Below are 18580 nucleotides of genomic sequence, written 5' to 3'. Positions count from 1 at the left end.
CCCCCCACCCCCCAACACACTTTCCCCAACCACCCCCAACACTCTTTCCCCCCACCCCCCAACCACTCTTTCCCCCCCACCCCCCAACACTCCTTTCCCCCACCCCCCCACACTCTTCCCCCCCAACCCCCCAACACTCTTCCCCCCCACCCCCCAACACTCTTCCCCCCACCCCCCAACACTCTTCCCCCCACACCCCCAACACTCTTCCCCCCCCACACCCCACCCCCCAACACTCTTCCCCCCACCCCCCCAACACCTTCCCCCACCACCCCCCAACACCTTCCCCCCACCCCCCAACACTCTTCCCCCCACCCCCCAACACCTTCCCCCCACCCCCCAACACTCTTCCCCCACCCCCCCAACACTCTTCCCCCCACCCCCCAACACTCTTCCCCCACCCCCCAACACTCTTCCCCCACCCCCCAACACTCTTCCCCCACCCCCCCAACACCTCCCCCACCCCCCAACACCTTCCCCCCACCCCCCAACACCTTCCCCCCACCCCCCAACACCTTCCCCCCACCCCCCAACACTCTTCCCCCCACCCCCCCAACACTCTTCCCCCCACCCCCCAACACTCTTCCCCCCCCACCCCAACACTCTTCCCCCCCACCCCCCAACACTCTTCCCCCCCAACCCCCCAACACTCTTCCCCCCCAACCTCCCAACACTCTTCCCCCCCACCTCCCAACACCCTTCCCCCCCAACCCCCCCAACACTCTTCCCCCCACCTCCCCAACACTCTTCCCCCCACCTCCCAACAACTCTTCCCCCCACCTCCCAACACTCTTCCCCCCACCCCCCAACACTCTTCCCCCCACCTCCCCAACACTCTTCCCCCCACCTCCCAACACTCTTCCCCCCACCTCCCCACACTCTTCCCCCCACCTCCCAACACTCTTTCCCCCCACCTCCCAACACTCTTCCCCCCACCCCCAACACTCTTTCCCCCCACCTCCCCAACACTCTTCCCCCCACCCCCAACACTCTTCCCCCCACCCCCAACACCTTCCCCCCCACACCCCCAACACTCTTCCCCCCACCCCCCAACCCCCCCCACCCCCCAACACTCTTCCCCCCCACCCCCCAACACTCTTCCCCCCCACCCCCCAACACTCTTCCCCCCACCCCCCCAACACACTTCCCCCCACCCCCCAACACTCTTCCCCCCACCCCCCCCAACACTCTTCCCCCCAACCCCCCAACAACTCTTCCCCCCCACCCCCCCAACACCTTCCCCCCACCCCCCCAACACTCTTCCCCCCACCCCCCAACACACCCCCCACCCCCCCAACACTCTTCCCCCACAACCCCCCACCACCAACCCCCACCCCCCAACACCTTCCCCCACCCCCCCAACACCTTCCCCCACCCCCCAACACTCTTCCCCCCACCCCCCAACACTCTTCCCCCACCCCCCAACACTCTTCCCCCACCCCCCCAACACCTTCCCCCCAACCCCCCCAACACTCTTCCCCCCACCCCCCAACACTCTTCCCCCACCCCCCCCAACACACTTCCCCCCCACCACCCCAACACTCCTTCCCCCCACCTCCCAACACTCTTTCCCCCCCACCTCCCCAACACTCTTCCCCCCACCTCCCAACACTCTTCCCCCCACCTCCCAACACTCTTCCCCCCACCTCCCAACACTCTTCCCCCCACCTCCCAACACTCTTCCCCCCCACCTCCCAACACTCTTCCCCCCACCTCCCAACACTCTTTCCCCCCACCTCCCAACACTCTTTCCCCCCACCTCCCAACACTCTTTCCCCCCCACCTCCCAACACTCTTTCCCCCCACCTCCCAACACTCTTTCCCCCCACCTCCCAACACTCTTTCCCCCCACCTCCCAACACTCTTTCCCCCCACCTCCCAACACTCTTTCCCCCCACCTCCCAACACTCTTTCCCCCCACCTCCCAACACTCTTTCCCCCCACCTCCCAACACTCTTTCCCCCCACCTCCCAACACTCTTTCCCCCCATCCCCCAACACTCTTTCCCCCCACCTCCCAACACTCTTTCCCCCCACCCCCCAACACTCTTCCCCCACCCCCCAACACTCTTTCCCCCCACCCCCCAACACTCTTTCCCCCCATCCCCCAACACACTTTGCCCCCCATCCCCCAACACACTTTGCCCCCCATCCCCCAACACACTTTGCCCCCCATCCCCCAACACACTCTTCCCCCATCCCCCAACACCTCCCCCCAACCCCAACACACTCTTCCCCATCCCCCAACAAACTCTTCCCCCATCCCCCAACACTCTTCCCCCATCCCCCAACACACTCTCTTCCACCATTCCCCAACACACACTTTCCCCCGTCCCCCAACTCACTCTTCCCCCATCCCCCAACACCTCCCCCCAACCCCAACACACTCTTCCCCATCCCCCAACAAACTCTTCCCCATCCCCCAACAAACTCTTCCCCCATCCCCCAACACTCTTCCCCCATTCCCCAACACACACTTTCCCCCGTCCCCCAACTCACTCTTCCTCCATCCCCCGACACACTTCCCCCCCAAACCCAACACTCATTCCCCCATCCCCCAACACCCTCTTCCCCCATCCCCCAACACCCTCTTCTCCCATCCCCCAACAAACTCTTCCCCCATTCCCCAACACACTTTGCCCCCCATCCCCCAACACTTTCCCCCCATCCCCCAACACTCATTCCCCCCCATCCCCCAACACTCATTCCCCCCCATCCCCCAACACTCATTCCCCCCATCCCCCAACACACTTTGCCCCCCATCCCCCAACACACTCTTCCCCCATCCCCCAACCCCAACACACTCTTCCCCATCCCCCAACAAACTCTTCCCCCATCCCCCAACACTCTTCCCCCATCCCCCAACACACTCTCTTCCACCATTCCCCAACACACACTTTCCCCCGTCCCCCAACTCACTCTTCCCCATCCCCCAACACCTCCCCCCAACCCCAACACACTCTTCCCCATCCCCCAACAAACTCTTCCCCCATCCCCCAACACTCTTCCCCATCCCCCAACACACTCTCTTCCACCATTCCGCAACACACACTTTCCCCCGTCCCCCAACTCACTCTTCCTCCATCCCCCGACACACTTCCCCCCCAAACCCAACACTCATTCCCCCATCCCCCAACACCCTCTTCCCCCATCCCCCCAACACCCTCTTCTCCCATCCCCCAACAAACTCTTCCCCCATTCCCCAACACACTTTGCCCCCCATCCCCCAACACACTCTTCCCCATCCCGCAACACTCCTCCCCCCAACACACACTTTCCCCCATCCCCCAACACTCTTCCTCCCCCTTCCCCCAACACCTCCCCCCATCCCCCAACACACTCTTCCCCCATCCCCCAACACTCTTCCCCCATCCCCCCAACACTCTTCCCCCATCCCCCAACACACTCTCTTCCACCATCCCCCAACACACACTTTCCCCTGTCCCCCAACACACTCTTTCCCGTCCCCCAACACACTCTTCCCCATCCCCCAACTCACTCTTCCTCCATCCCCCGACACACTTCTCCCTCCCCAAACCCAACACACACTCCCCCATCCCCAACAAACTCTTCCCCCATCCCCCAACACACTTCCCACCGATCCCCCAACACACTCCCCCCATCCCCAACCACACACTTCCCCCTTCCCCCAACAGACACTCCTTCCCCCATCCCCCAACACTCTCTCCATCCCCCAACACTCTCCCCATCCCCCAACACTCTCCTCCAATCCCCCAACACTCTCCTCCAATCCCTCAACACTATCCCCCAACACTCTCCTCCAACACCCCACCCCCCACCCCCCATCCCCCAACACTCTCCCCCATCCCCCAACTCCCCCCCCATCCCCAACACACTTTTCCCCCCCATTCCCAACACACTTTTTCCCCACATCCCCCAACACACTCTTCCCCCCATCCTCCAACACTCTTTCCCCACCCCCCATCCCCCAACATAATCCTGAGGGAGAGAGATCTTAGTGTTAGTGCGTGGGGAGTGAGGACGGAGGGGCATCAAAGAAAGAGTGAGTGTCCTTTCTTATCCATGATACACTCTACTCAGCACTCAGAGCTGCTTTATTTGACTTGCAAAGTAGGATCTTTGTTTACTGTCCAGAACCTCAATTGCCATTTTATTCATATTGTGATATCTTAATTACTTGATTCAATGCCGGGAAAATTAATTTCTAGAGTCATAGAAACATACAGCATGGAAACAGACTCTTTGGTCCAACTTATCCATGCTGTCCACATATCGTACATTAATTTAATCCCATTTGCCAGCATTTGACCCCTATCCCTCTAAGGAGAAAGTGAGGTCTGCAGATGCTGGAGATCAGAGCTGGAAATGTGTTGCTGGAAAAGCGCAGCAGGTCAGGCAGCATCCAGGGAACAGGAGAATCGACGTTTCGGGCATAAGCACTTCTTCAGGAAAGGGCTTCCTGAAGAATTTGACCCCTATCCCTCTAAACCCTTCCTATTCATATACCTATCTAGATGCCTTTTAAATGTTTTAATTGTAGCAGACTCCACACTTCCTCTGACAGCTCATTCCACCGCACACCACCCTCTGCATGGAAAGGTTCCCCTTTGGTCCATTTTATATCTTTCCCCTCTCACATTAAACTTATGCCCTCTAGTTCTGAACTCCCCTTCTCTGGGGAAAAAAGACCTTGGCTATTCACCCTAACCATGTCCCTCATGACCTTATAAGTCTCAATAAGGTCACCTCTCAACCTCTGATACTCCAGGGAAAGTAGCCCAAGCAGGGAATGAAATGGTTAATCATTTTGGACTACAATTTTAACTGATGCTGAGAGAGCGCATGATCGTTTTTAAAATAAATATATATTTATTAAGAAGTCCTGCATTGCTGATTTTAATGTTTTGTCTTTTCTAACAAAATAGTATTAGAAATATTTAAGTGGTAGAAATGGGGCTGCTTTCAAATGGCTAATCTTCAGTTGAAGCTAAGGGAACACATTTGCCTCAATGTCCCAAACATTTGACAGTAGCAACTTGTGTTATTAAAGTGTTGGCTATGTAAAAAATGTCCCAAATGGCTCTCTTAAAAACATTTGGCATCAAGTTACAGGAACGTTAGGATGATAAATGGAAGCTTGGAGCAAACAGGTTTTTAAAGAGTGATTTAAGGGAGGAAAGAGATGCCAAAAAATATAGGGAGGTGGTGGTGTGGATGATGGCAAGGGCCTTGAATTGGACGAGCACTGTCATCATGTGGATCTGGAGGAGATTATAGCGATAAAGAGGGTAAGACCATGGAGGGATGTGAAAATAAAAGTGACAGTTTTGAAATTGCTTAAGCAAGGCCTAAAAGTGCCTCATTATGTTTTTCGCAACATGTCTGGTCCTATTTAAGTGCAAGTTGTCTCAATAACCTTTGTGGGATAAATCATGAGACACAGCTGCCTAACAGAAGGGCAGCCCCACAAATCTCTCCCAGTTTGACTCCTGCTCTGTTCTCCAGTTACAGATAAATTCACTGAAAGTATGTACTTCTTGGCCAACGAGCCATCATTGGCTCTGTACCGACTGCAGGAGCATGTGCGGCGATCCCTCCCGGAGCTGGTGCAGCACAAGGTGAGGAGACTTTGAGAGAGCGGCGCAGAATTATTAAGTTGCAGTTTAATTACATCTGTTCCAATTGTGCCATTCACATCGTCCAGAACTGATGAAAAATCAATCGAGCTAAACTCTTACTCACCTTCCACCCCTTTCACTGCCAGCCCTCCGTTCCAAGTTCCTCTTCCGTCCCAATCACCTTATCAGCAACGCTTGATATTTGCTGTCAGTGAAACTGTTTCACTGCAGAAAGCATAATTACTCTTAGACAGCTCTGAGCGTCCTAGCTGGAGTTTCTGCATGGTGACCACAAGTAGGCTTGTTTCTGACTTTTAAATAAAAACATTCCTCTCCTTCCCACACTCCTCAGAGCCACGAAAACCTGATCACATTGGTGTGACCTCTGGCCAGGCTCGGGAAGATTAATATCCATTGAAATTGAGATTACCAGTTTGGCACCAGACAGGCATCATATAGTTCCCTAGGCCAACAGGGATTATGTCCATTTCTCCTGCAGCATGGATGTTCACCCATGTAATGGTTTGATTTTTGTGGTGTGGTCCTCTGTGTGGTACGCTGATCGGTGTGTGCAGACCCTCCGAGTAGTTGAGCAGATTTGAGGGAATGTCAATGTTGACCCTGCAGCAGCGTTCTCTTGAATTTTGTTACCAGCTGTATTGCTCCCCCCGCCGCCCCCCCCCAACCTGTGTACAGCAGTGATTTCTGGAACCAGAAGTTAACGTCAAGATCTGCAAGCCGATCACCATGCGCAGAAGATCAGAGCGGCTGCGCACATGTGCATTCTAGACAGCGCATTGCCCTACAGACATCCGGCTCCTCGCTGTCGGCTTGTTAGGCAGCAGACGCATGGCAAGACCACCACAACAGTAGCCACTCGCCATCCTAACCTGGAAATATATCGCTGCTCCTTCAGGGTCAAAATCCTGGAATGCCCTCTCTTCCAGCATTGTGAGTGTCCCTATAGAATGGGGACTGCAGCATAGTGGGTGTCCCTACAGAACGGGGACTGCAGCATTGTGGGTGTCCCTACAGAACGGGGACTGCAGCATTGCGGGTGTCCCTACAGAACGGGCACTGCAGCATTGTGGGTGTCCCTACAGAACGGGGACTGCAGCATTGTGGGTGTCCCTACAGCACGGGGACTGCAGCATTGTGGGTGTCCCTAAAGAATGGGGACTGCAGCATTGTGGGTGTCCCTACAGCACGGGGACTGCAGCATTGCGGGTGTCCCTACAGCACGGGGACTGCAGCATTGTGGGTGTCCCTACAGAACGGGGACTGCAGCATTGTGGGTGTCCCTACAGAACGGGGACTGCAGCATTGCGGGTGTCCCTACAGAACGGGGACTGCAGCATTGTGGGTGTCCCTCCAGAACGGGGACTGCAGCATTGTGGGTGTCCCTCCAGAACGGGGACTGCAGCATTGTGGGTGTCCCTACAGAACGGGGACTGCAGCATTGTGGCTGTCCCTACGGCATGGGGACTGCAGCATTGTGGGTGTCCCTACAGAACGGGGATTGTGGCATTGTGGCTGTCCCTACGGCATGGGGACTGCAGCATTGTGGGTGTCCCTATGGCATGGGGACTGCAGCATTGTGGGTGTCCCTATGGCATGGGGACTGCAGCATTGCGGGTGTCCCTACAGAACGGGGATTGTGGGTGTCCCTACGGCATGGGGACTGCAGCATTGTGGGTGTCCCTACAGAACGGGGATTGCGGCATTGTGGGTGTCCATAGGGCATGGGGACTGCAGCATTGTGGGTGTCCCTACGGCATGGGGACTGCAGCATTGTGGGTGTCCATAGGGCATGGGGACTGCAGCATTGCGGGTGTCCCTATGGCATGGGGACTGCAGCATTGTGGGTGTCCCTACGGCATGGGGACTGCAGCATTGTGGGTGTCCCTACGGCATGGGGACTGCAGCATTGCGGGTGTCCCTATGGCATGGGGACTGCAGCATTGCGGGTGTCCCTATGGCATGGGGACTGCAGCATTGCGGGTGTCCCTATGGCATGGGGACTGCAGCATTGCGGGTGTCCCTATGGCATGGGGACTGCAGCATTGCGGGTGTCCCTATGGCATGGGGACTGCAGCATGGCGGGTGTCCCTATGGCATGGGGACTGCAGCATTGCGGGTGTCCCTATGGCATGGGGACTGCAGCATTGTGGGTGTCCCTACGGCAGGGGGACTGCAGCATTGTGGGTGTCCCTATGGCATGGGGACTGCAGCATTGTGGGTGTCCCTACGGCACGGGGACTGCAGCATTGTGGGTGTCCCTATGGCATGGGGACTGCAGCATTGCGGGTGTCCCTACAGCATGGGGACTGCAGCATTGTGGGTGTCCCTACAGAACGGAGACTGCAGCATTGTGGGTGTCCCTACAGAACGGGGACTGCAGCATTGTGGGTGTCCCTACAGAACGGAGACTGCAGCATTGTGGGTGTCCCTACAGAACGGAGACTGCAGCATTGCGGGTGTCCCTAAGCACGGGGACTGCAGCATTGCGGGTGTCCCTACAGAACGGGGACTGCAGCATTGTGGGTGTCCCTACAGAACGGAGACTGCAGCATTGTGGGTGTCCCTACAGAACGGGGACTGCAGCATTGCGGGTGTCCCTACAGCACGGGGACTGCAGCATTGCGGGTGTTCCTACAGAACGGGGACTGCAGCATTGCGGGTGTCCCTACAGCACGGGGACTGCAGCATTGCGGGTGTCCCTACAGCACGGGGACTGCAGCATTGCGGGTGTCCCTACAGAACGGGGACTGCAGCATTGCGGGTGTCCCTACAGAACGGGGACTGCAGCATTGCGGGTGTCCCTACAGAACGGGGACTGCAGCATTGCGGGTGTCCCTACAGAACGGGGACTGCAGCATTGCGGGTGTCCCTACAGAACGGGGAATGCAGCATTGCGGGTGTCCCTACAGAACGGGGACTGCAGCATTGCGGGTGTCCCTATAGAACGGGGACTGCAGCATTGCGGGTGTCCCTACAGAACGGGGACTGCAGCATTGCGGGTGTCCCTACAGCACGGGGACTGCAGCATTGCGGGTGTCCCTACAGCACGGGGACTGCAGCATTGCGGGTGTCCCTACAGAACGGGGACTGCAGCATTGCGGGTGTCCCTACAGAACGGGGACTGCAGCATTGCGGGTGTCCCTACAGAACGGGGAATGCAGCATTGCGGGTGTCCCTACAGAACGGGGACTGCAGCATTGCGGGTGTCCCTATAGAACGGGGACTGCAGCATTGCGGGTGTCCCTACAGCACGGAGACTGCAGCATTGCGGGTGTCCCTACAGAACGGGGAATGCAGCATTGCGGGTGTCCCTACAGAACGGGGACTGCAGCATTGCGGGTGTCCCTACAGAACGGGGACTGCAGCATTGCGGGTGTCCCTACAGAACGGGGACTGTAGCATTGCGGGTGTCCCTACAGAACGGGGACTGCAGCATTGCGGGTGTCCCTACAGAACGGGGACTGCAGCATTGCGGGTGTCCCTACAAAATGGGGACTGTAGCATTGCGGGTGTCCCTACGGCATGGGTACAGCAGTATTGCGGGTGTCCCTACGGCATGGGGACAGCAGTGTTGCGGATGTGCCTACAGAACTGGGACTGCAGCATTGCGGGTGTCCCTACAGCACGGGGACTGCAGCATTGCGGGTGTCCCTACAGCACGGGGACTGCAGCATTGCGGGTGTCCCTACAGAACGGGGACTGCAGCATTGTGGGTGTCCCTACAGCACGGGGACTGCAGCATTGCGGGTGTCCCTACAGCACGAAGACTGCAGCATTGTGAGTGTCCCTACAGAACGGGGACTGCAGCATTGTGGGTGTCCCTACAGCACGAAGACTGCTGCATTGTGGGTGTCCCTACAGCACGGGGACTGCAGCATTGTGGGTGTCCCTACAGCACGGGGACTGCAGCATTGTGGGTGTCCCTACAGCACGGGCACTGCTGCATTGTGGGTGTCCCTACAGCACGGGGACTGCAGCATTGTGGGTGTCCCTACAGCACGGGGACTGCAGCATTGTGGGTGTCCCTACAGCACGGGCACTGCAGCATTGTGGGTGTCCCTACAGAACGGGGACTGCAGCATTGTGGGTGTCCCTACAGCACGGGGACTGCAGCATTGTGGGTGTCCCTACAGAACGGGGACTGCAGCATTGCGGCTGTCCCTACAGCATGAAGACTGCAGCATTGTGGGTGTCCCTACTGCAAGAAGACTGCGGCATTGTGGGTGTCCCTACAGCACGGGGACTGCAGCATTGCGGCTGTCCCTACAGCATGAAGACTGCGGCATTGTGGGTGTCCCTACTGCAAGAAGACTGCGGCATTGTGGGTGTCCCTACAGCACGGGGACTGCAGCATTGCGGCTGTCCCTACAGCATGAAGACTGCGGCATTGTGGGTGTCCCTACTGCAAGAAGACTGCGGCATTGTGGGTGTCCCTACTGCAAGAAGACTGCGGCATTGTGGGTGTCCCTACAGCACGGGGACTGCAGCATTGTGGGTGTCCCTATAGCACGGGGACTGCAGCATTGCGGCTGTCCCTACAGCATGAAGACTGCAGCATTGTGGGTGTCCCTACTGCAAGAAGACTGCGGCATTGTGGGTGTCCCTACTGCAAGAAGACTGCGGCATTGTGGGTGTCCCTACAGCACGGGGACTGCAGCATTGCGGCTGTTCCTACAGCATGAAGACTGCGGCATTGTGGGTGTCCCTACAGCATGAAGACTGCGACATTGTGGGTGTCCCTACTGCAAGAAGACTACGGCATTGTGAGTGTCCCTACAGCACGGGAACTGCAACATTGTGGGTGTCCCTATAGCACGGGGACTGCGGCATTGTGGGTGTCCCTACAGAACGGGAACTGCAGCATTGTGGTGTCCCCATAGCACAGGGACTGCAGCATTGTGGGTATTCCCACAGCACAGGCACTGCAGTGGTTCAAAAAGTGGCTCACCATCACCTTCTCCAAGGCAATTAGGGATGGGCAATAAATACTGGACCAGTCAGGGATAGCTGCATGCCAGGAACAAATAAAGGAATAATTGGATATGAAATAGGAGAGTAAAGAGTGGGAGGTGGTCAGTGGTGATTCTTTCTCTTCCACACATTGGTTGTGACTGTTGGTTTGTTGGTGGTCAGCCAGAGAGGGGAAGCTGCACAGACAAGCGTACCTGCACCTTTTACATGGTAAGCGCACAGGGATCAGCTCACCCACTCAGATGTGGATATTCCATCACATGCAGGTGACAGCTAAAAACAAAACAAACATTTCTGCCCTCACCCTTGGAAGTAACACAGTACATGGTGTGTAAACCACTGTCATGCAATCGCAGGTCCACTTCAGTTTCATTTGGTGTTGATACCCGGGTGTCAGTCCCAAGGAAACCATCCCATAGGGTGAGTGGCACAGGGAATGAAGCAGGCATGGTTCTGCTCTGACTAGCTTTATGAAGGCAAGGGCGTTTGATTGATCATAAAATGTTGTGTTTACTCAATGATGTTGTGGGTTAGAATGACCTTTTTTTGCTCCCCCTGCAGACAGACATGCAAGGAGTGGAGGAGCAGTGCCAAGGTGCGATCTATACTGTGGAATACGCCTGCAGGTGAGACTACTCAGAAAGCCAAGGCAGTCTTATTTACTGTGTGAAAGGGACTGATATAAGGTGCTCATGTCAACCCTAGTTTGAGTTATGCATGCTAATTGTTACAGCCTCGATATCAGAGACTGCTTTGATAATCTGGGCCTCTAATAAGGAAGGTCTATCTCTGTAGAATAGAATATTGTTCATTGTTATGTGTACTCCAGTACAAGAGGACAGTGAAAAGATTTTATAATGGCTGCTGCTAATGGCGCCATCTTAAATACAAGTATCTAGGTACAAATCTTGGATACCAAAGAGGATAAGTGGAATAAAAGGAAAAGTAGTGTCATTACTTACAGTGTCTAAAAAATAAGTTAGAAATAAGATAGTTATAACATAGTTAAAGGATTGACATTACAGTGTTGTAAAGAATTTCAAATAGACATTACATTGCAGCAGCCCAGCTCAGCTGTGGTCTGACCGCCTGTGCCAGGCCCTAGCCCAATGACTGTCCAGCCTCCAGTCTGCTCCGGGACTCACTCACTCCCCCTCGCACCGCTCCGGGACTCACTCACTCCCCCTCGCACCGCTCCGGGACTCACTCACTCCCCCTCGCACCGCTCCGGGACTCACTCACTCCCCCTCGCACCGCTCCGGGACTCACTCACTCCCCCTCGCACCGCTCCGGGACTCACTCACTCCCCCTCGCACCGCTCCGGGACTCACTCACTCCCCCTCGCACCGCTCCGGGACTCACTCAATCGCCCTCGCACCGCTCCGGGACTCACTCAATCGCCCTCGCACCGCTCCGGGACTCACTCACTCCCCCTCGCACCGCTCCGGGACTCACTCACTCCCCCTCGCACCGCTCCGGGACTCACTCACTCCCCCTCGCACCGCTCCAGGACTCACTCAATCGCCCTCACACCGCTCCGGGACTCACTCGCTCCCCCTCGCACCGCTCCGGGACTCACTCACTCCCCCTCGCACCGCTCCGGGACTCACTCAATCGCCCTCACACCGCTCCGGGACTCACTCACTCCCCCTCGCACCGCTCCGGGACTCACTCAATCGCCCTCACACCGCTCCGGGACTCACTCGCTCCCCCTCACACCGCTCCGGGACTCACTCACTCCCCCTCGCACCGCTCCGGGACTCACTCAATCGCCCTCGCACCGCTCCGGGACTCACTCGCTCCTCCTCGCACCGCTCCGGGACTCACCCGCTCCCCATCGCGCTGCTCCGGGACTCTCACTCCCCCTCTCGCTGCTCCAGGACTCACCCGCTCCCCATCGAGCTGCTCCAGGACTCTCACTCCCCCTCTCGCTGCTCCAGGACTCACTCGCTCCCCATCGCGCTGTTCCAGGACTCACTCACTCCCCCTCGCACCGCTCTGGGACTCAATCTCTCCCCATCACGCTGTTCCAGGACACTCTCGCTCCCCATCGCGCTGCTCCAGGACTCACTCACTCCGCCCCCTCGCTGCTCCGGGTCTCACTCACTCCCCCTCGCACTGCTCCGGGACTCACTCGTTCCCCATCATGCTGGTCCAGGACTCACTCGCTCCCCATCGCGCTGCTCCTGGACTCACTCGCCCTTCTCCACACCTCTCCGGGACTCACTCACTCCCCCTCTCGCTCCAGGACTCGCTCCTCCTCGCACCACTCTGGGACTCCCTCGCTCCTCCTCGCACCGCTCTGGGTCTCACTCGCTCCCCCTCTCACTGCTCCAGGACCCACTCACTCCCCCTCGCACCCCTCTGGGACTTGCTCCCCCTCACACCGCTCCAGGACTCACTCGCTCCCCCTTGCGCTGCTCCAGGACTCACTCAATTGACAATAGGTGCAGGAGTAGGTCATTCGGCCCTTCGAGCCGGCACTACCATTCGTTATGATCGTCCACAATAGTATCCGGTTCCTGCCTTATCCCCATAACCCTTGATTCCACTATCTTTAAGAGCTCTATCCATCTTTTTCTTGAAAATATCCAGAGACTTGGCCTCCAGTGCCTTCTGGGGCAGAGCATTCCATACACCCACCACTCTTTGGGTGCGAAGTTTTCGTCAACTCTGTTCTAAGTGGCCTACCCCTTATTTTTAAGCTGTCCCCTCTGGTTCTGGATTCACCCATCAGCAGAAATATGCTTCCTGTCTCCAGAGTGTCCAATCCTTTAATAATCTTATACGTCTCAATACCTCCTCTCTCATCCTTCTAAACTCAAGCATATACAAGCCCAGTTGCTCCAATCTTTCAACATATGATAGTCCCGCCATTCCGGGAATTGACCTCGTGAACCTACACTGTGCTCCCTCAATAGCCAGAATGTCATTCCTCAAATTTGGAGACCAAAACTGCACATGATACTCCAGATGCGGTCTCAGCAGGGCCCTGTACAGCTACAGAAGGGCCTCTTTGCTCCTATACTCCATTCCTCTTGTTATGAAGGCCAGCATGCCGTTAGCTTTTTTCACTGCCTGCTGTACCTGCATGCTTGCTTTCATTGACTGATGTACAAGAGCACCTAAATCTCATTGTACTTCCCATTTACCCAACCTGACTCCATTGAGATAGTAATCTGCCTTCCTGCTCTTGCCACCAAAGTGGATAACCACACATTTATCCACATTAAACTGCATCTGCCATGAATCCATCCACTCACTTAGCCTGTCCAAGTCACCCTTTATTCTCTTAACATCCTCCTCACATTTCACCCTGCCACCCAGCTTTGTGTCATCAGCAAATTTGCTAATATTACTATTAATGCCTTCATCTATATCATTAATGTATATTGTAAACAGCTGTGGTCCCAGCACCAAACCTTGTGGTACCCCACTGGTCACTGCCTGCCATTCCGAAAGGGACCCGTTTATCACTACTTTTTGCTTTCTCTCAGCCAGCCAATTTTCAATCCAAGTCAGTATTTTACCCCCAATACTATGTGCCTTAATTTTACTCACTAATCTCCTATGTGGGACTTTATCAAAGGCTTTCTGAAAGTCCAGGTTCACTACATCCACTGGCTCTCCCTTGTCCATCTTCATAGTTACATCCTCAAAAAATTCCAGAAGATTACTCAAGCACAATTTCCCCTTCGTAAATCCATGCTGACTCTGACCTATCCAGTTACTGCTACCCAAATGAGTCGTAGTTTCATCTTTTATAATTGACTTCAGCATCTTTCCGACCACTGACGTCAGACTAACTGGTCTATAATTCCCTGTTTTCTCTTTCTCTCCTTTCTTGAAAAGTGGGGCAACGTTAGCCACCCTCCAATCTGCAGGAACTGATGCTGAATCTATAGAACATTGGAAACTGATTACCAATGCGTCCACGATTTCCAGAGCCACCTCCTTCAGTACCCTGGGATGCAGACCATCAGGTTCCGGGGACTTACCAGCCTTCAGACCTAACAATCTATCCAACACCATTTCCTGCCAAATAAACTTCCCTTCAGTTCATCCATTACCCTAGGTCCTTCAGCCATTATTACATCTGGGAGATTGCTCGTGTCTTCCCCAGCGAAGACAGATCCAAAATACCTATTCAAATCTTCTGCCATTTCCTTGTTCCCCATAATAAATTCACCTGTTTCTGTCTTCAAGGGCCCAATTTTAGTCTTAACCATTTTTTTTCTTTTCACATACCTAAAAAAGCTTTTACTATCCTCCCTTATATTTTTGGCCAGTTTGCCTTCGTACCTCATTTTTTTCTCTGTGTATTGCCTTTTTAGTTATCCTCTGTTGCTCTTTAAAAGTTTCCCAGACCTCTGGCTTCCTGCTCATCTTTGCTTTGTTATACTTCTCTTTTATCTTTATACAGTCCTTAACTTCCCTTGTCAGCCACGGCTGCCCCTGCCTCCCCTTAGGATCTTTCTTCCTCTTTGGAATGAACTGATCCTATATCCAGAAATACCTGCCATTGTTGTTCCACTGCCACCCCTGCTAGGGTTTGAACCATTGAACTTTGGCCAGCTCCTCCCTCATAACTCCATAGTTCCCTTTGTTCAACTGCAATACTGATACTTCCGATTCTCCCTTTTCCCTTTCAAGCTGCTGATTAAAGCTTATTGTATTATGGTCACTACCTCCTAATGGCTCCTTTACTTTGAGGTCCCTGATCAAATCCTTTTTGTTACACAACACCAGATCCAGAATTGCGTTCTCCCTGGTAGGTTCCAGTACAAACTGTTCTAAGAATCCATCTCGGAGGCACTTCACAAACTCCCTTTCTTGGGGTCCAGTACCATCCTGATTCTCCCAGTCTACCTACTTGTTGAAATCTCCCATAACAACTGTAGTAATATCTTTGCGACAGGCCAATTTCAACTCCTTATTCAAGTTACACCCTGCATCCAGACTACTGTTTGGGGGCCTATAGATAACTCCTATTAGGGTCTTTCTACCCTTAGAATGTCTCAACTCTATCCATACTGACTCTACTTCTCCTGATTCTATGACCCCACTCGCAAGGGACTGAATATCATTCCTTACCAACTGGGCCAACCCACCCCCTCTGTCCGTCAGTCTGTCCTTTGGATAGCACGTATAGCCTTGAATATTCATTTCCCAGGCCCTGTCCACTTGAAGCCACATCTCAGTTAGCCCCACAACAACGTAACTGCCAATTTCCAAATGAGCCTCAAGCTCATCCACCTTATTTCTTTAGTGTCCCAAAAGTATTAACCAAAAGAAAAGGTTGGACAAATTTGGATTGTTTTTGCTAGAGCATCAAAGGCTGAGGGGTGATCTGATAGAAATGTAGAAAATAATGAGAGACATGGATCGGTTGGATAGTCCAAGTCTCTTTCCCAGGGTGGAAATGTCAAATACTAAGGGGCAATAGCTTTAAGGTGAGAAGGGAAAAGTTTAAGAGAGATGTGTGAGGCAGATTTTCTATGCGGAGGGTGGTAGGCGCCCGGAACGTGTTGCCAGGGAAGGTGGTAGAAGCAGATATGATAGCAACATTTAGGAGGCATTTACTCAGACACACGTACAGGCAAAGAATAGAGGGATACAGATCAACTATACATAAATGGCTATGCTGTATGACTGTATGACCATTGACTAGAAACTCAGCTGGACTCACCACACAAACACGGACCACATTGCAGGTCAGAGGCTAGGAATATTGCAGCAAATAACTCACATCCTGACTGCCCATAGGGTGTCCACCATCTACAAGTCAGGAGTGTGATGGAATACTCCCCACTTGCCTGGATGATGCAGCTCCAGCAGCACTCAAGAGACACCATCCAGGACAAAGCAGCCCGCTTGATCAGCAGCACATCCACTCCCTCAACTACCAATGCTTGGTAGCAGCATTATGTGCTATCTACAAAATGCACTGCAGAAATTCACTGAAGATCCTTAGACAGCAACTTCCAAACCCATGACCACTTCCAGGAGAAAGTGAGGACTGCAGATGCTGGAGATCTGAGCCAGTGGGACCTCATTGGAAACCCTAATTCATTTAACAGAGCAGTGTTCTCTGACCAACAAACAGAGTAGTCTTTTTTCTCAGCTGTCAGGCCTGTCACTCCAGTATCTGAGATCTGGAAAAGCACAGCAGGTCAGGCAGCATCCGAGGAGCAGGAGAATTGTCGTTTCAGCCGTAAGCCCTTCAGCAGGAATGGGGCTTGTGGGCCGTGGGGCTGAGAGATAAATGGGAAGGGGGTGGGTTTTCTTTGTGTTGGGACGGGGGGTTCAAGGGTGGAGGTGTGGGAAGTGGAGGAGATGTGCTGGAGGGCATCGTTAACCCCATGGGAAGGGAAATTGCGATCTTGGAAGAAGGGGGCCATGTGGGATTTTCTGAGGTGTAATTATCCCTCCTGGGAACAGATGCAGCAAAGGTGGAAGAATTGGGAATAAGGGATGGCATTTTTACAGGGAATAGGGTGGGAGGAGGTGTAGACCAAGTAGCTGTGGGAGTTGGTGGCTTGTAGTAGATGTCCCCACCCCTCACCCATTTATCTCTCAGCCCTCCCCCAGTCCACAAGCTTCATTCCTGATGAAGGGCTTATGCCTCAAACGTCGATTCTTCTGCTCCTCAGATGCTGCTTGATCTGCTATGCTTTTCCAACACCACACACTCGACCATGACCACTTCCAACTAGAAGGACAAGGGCAACAGGTACATGGGAACACCACCACCAAAAAGTTCCCCTCCACACCACTCACTATCCTAACTTGGGAATTTATCACCAGTTCCTTCAGCGTTGCTGGCTCAAAATCCTGGAATTCTCTCCCTAATGCCATCGTGGGTCAACCCTCAGCACATGGACTGCAGCGGTTCAAGAAGGCAACTCACCACCACCAGTTTCGCAAAGACAGCTAGGGACAGGCAATAAATGCTGCCCCAGTGATGGCCTAATTCCTCAGGGGAATTTTAAAAATGCACTGAGGTAGATACAGAATGAAATTCCTACACCATCCCCTACAATCACTTCCAGGACAGGGACAGTCCCGCTCAGATACAGAGATGGTGTGTTCCTGAATTGTACTTTTGTGGCATATTTCCAGTGGGACCTCGTTGGAAACCCTAACTCATTTAACAGAGCAATGTTCTTCTGACCAACAAACAGAGTAGTCTTTTTTCTCAGCTGTCAGGCCTGTCACTCCAGTAACTGAGCACTGCTAAATAAACCACTGCTCTAAAATGAAGGAATTAATTCTGCTTTTTGTTTCCTCCACCTCCACTCCCTCTGTAGTGCTGTGAAGAGCATGTCCAACAGTGGGGCTTACTTCAAGAACATTGAGGGGCTACTCCGACACGCTATCAGCATCAAGGACCAGATGAGCTCTCTGCAGAGCCGCAGGTACTGTGAGGGTCATGGGTTCAGCTTGGTGCGCCCATCGTTTCCAGCCCCCGATTTTTAATTTTGATCATTCTGTTGTCAGCTTGGGTGTATGTCAGGAGGTATCATTGAAAGCAGGAGAGTCACGGAACCTCATTATATTGGAGTGAAGGTAGAATTACATTATATAAATGGTCTGGCCTGACTGAAAAGAGACCTGACAACTTCTTGGGGGAAAGGGGGAGAAAGGAGAGATAAAGGTAAATCAGAGCCACCTAGTGGCCATAGCTTGCAATTACAGTGTGACTGATGACATTGGCAAATTTAATAGCAAAGGTTGACAAACAATTTGCAGTGATTGCAGCTGATGTATTTTCTGGTTACACCTTTCACTCAACTACTAACAATGTGCACATGGCAGCAAGTGCAAATGTACACTCTGTTTTTACAAAGATACAGAGAAATACACTACAAAGACAATGGTGAAGAAATGCGATTTAATGAAACCTCCTGCGGGGATTATATATTTATGATGTTTGATTGAAATCTTTTGTTTGTAGCAATTTTAGTTCTGAGAGTACTGAGTGTCCAT

At 53.8% G+C, this 18580-nt stretch overlaps 1 protein-coding gene across 2 annotated transcripts in view; it reads left to right on the top strand.

The window, feature by feature from the left end:
- borcs8 (BLOC-1 related complex subunit 8) overlaps positions 1 to 18580 on the top strand; it is a 40485-nt gene that overhangs the window by 9373 nt on the left and 12532 nt on the right. For both annotated transcript variants that reach the window (XM_043721447.2, XM_043721449.2), the window contains exons 2-4: positions 5487 to 5599; positions 11153 to 11217; positions 17902 to 18009. In XM_043721447.2, coding sequence (XP_043577382.2) covers positions 5487 to 5599; positions 11153 to 11217; positions 17902 to 18009 — 286 coding nt within the window. The remainder of the gene's footprint in view (positions 1 to 5486; positions 5600 to 11152; positions 11218 to 17901; positions 18010 to 18580) is intronic.

The sequence above is a fragment of the Chiloscyllium plagiosum genome, unplaced genomic scaffold (genome assembly GCF_037043375.1).
Source record: "Chiloscyllium plagiosum isolate Xiang-an unplaced genomic scaffold, Cpla_swu_hap1 HiC_scaffold_28, whole genome shotgun sequence".
Taxonomy (NCBI): domain Eukaryota; kingdom Metazoa; phylum Chordata; class Chondrichthyes; order Orectolobiformes; family Hemiscylliidae; genus Chiloscyllium; species Chiloscyllium plagiosum.
This window is presented reverse-complemented; position numbering and strand designations above follow the sequence as displayed.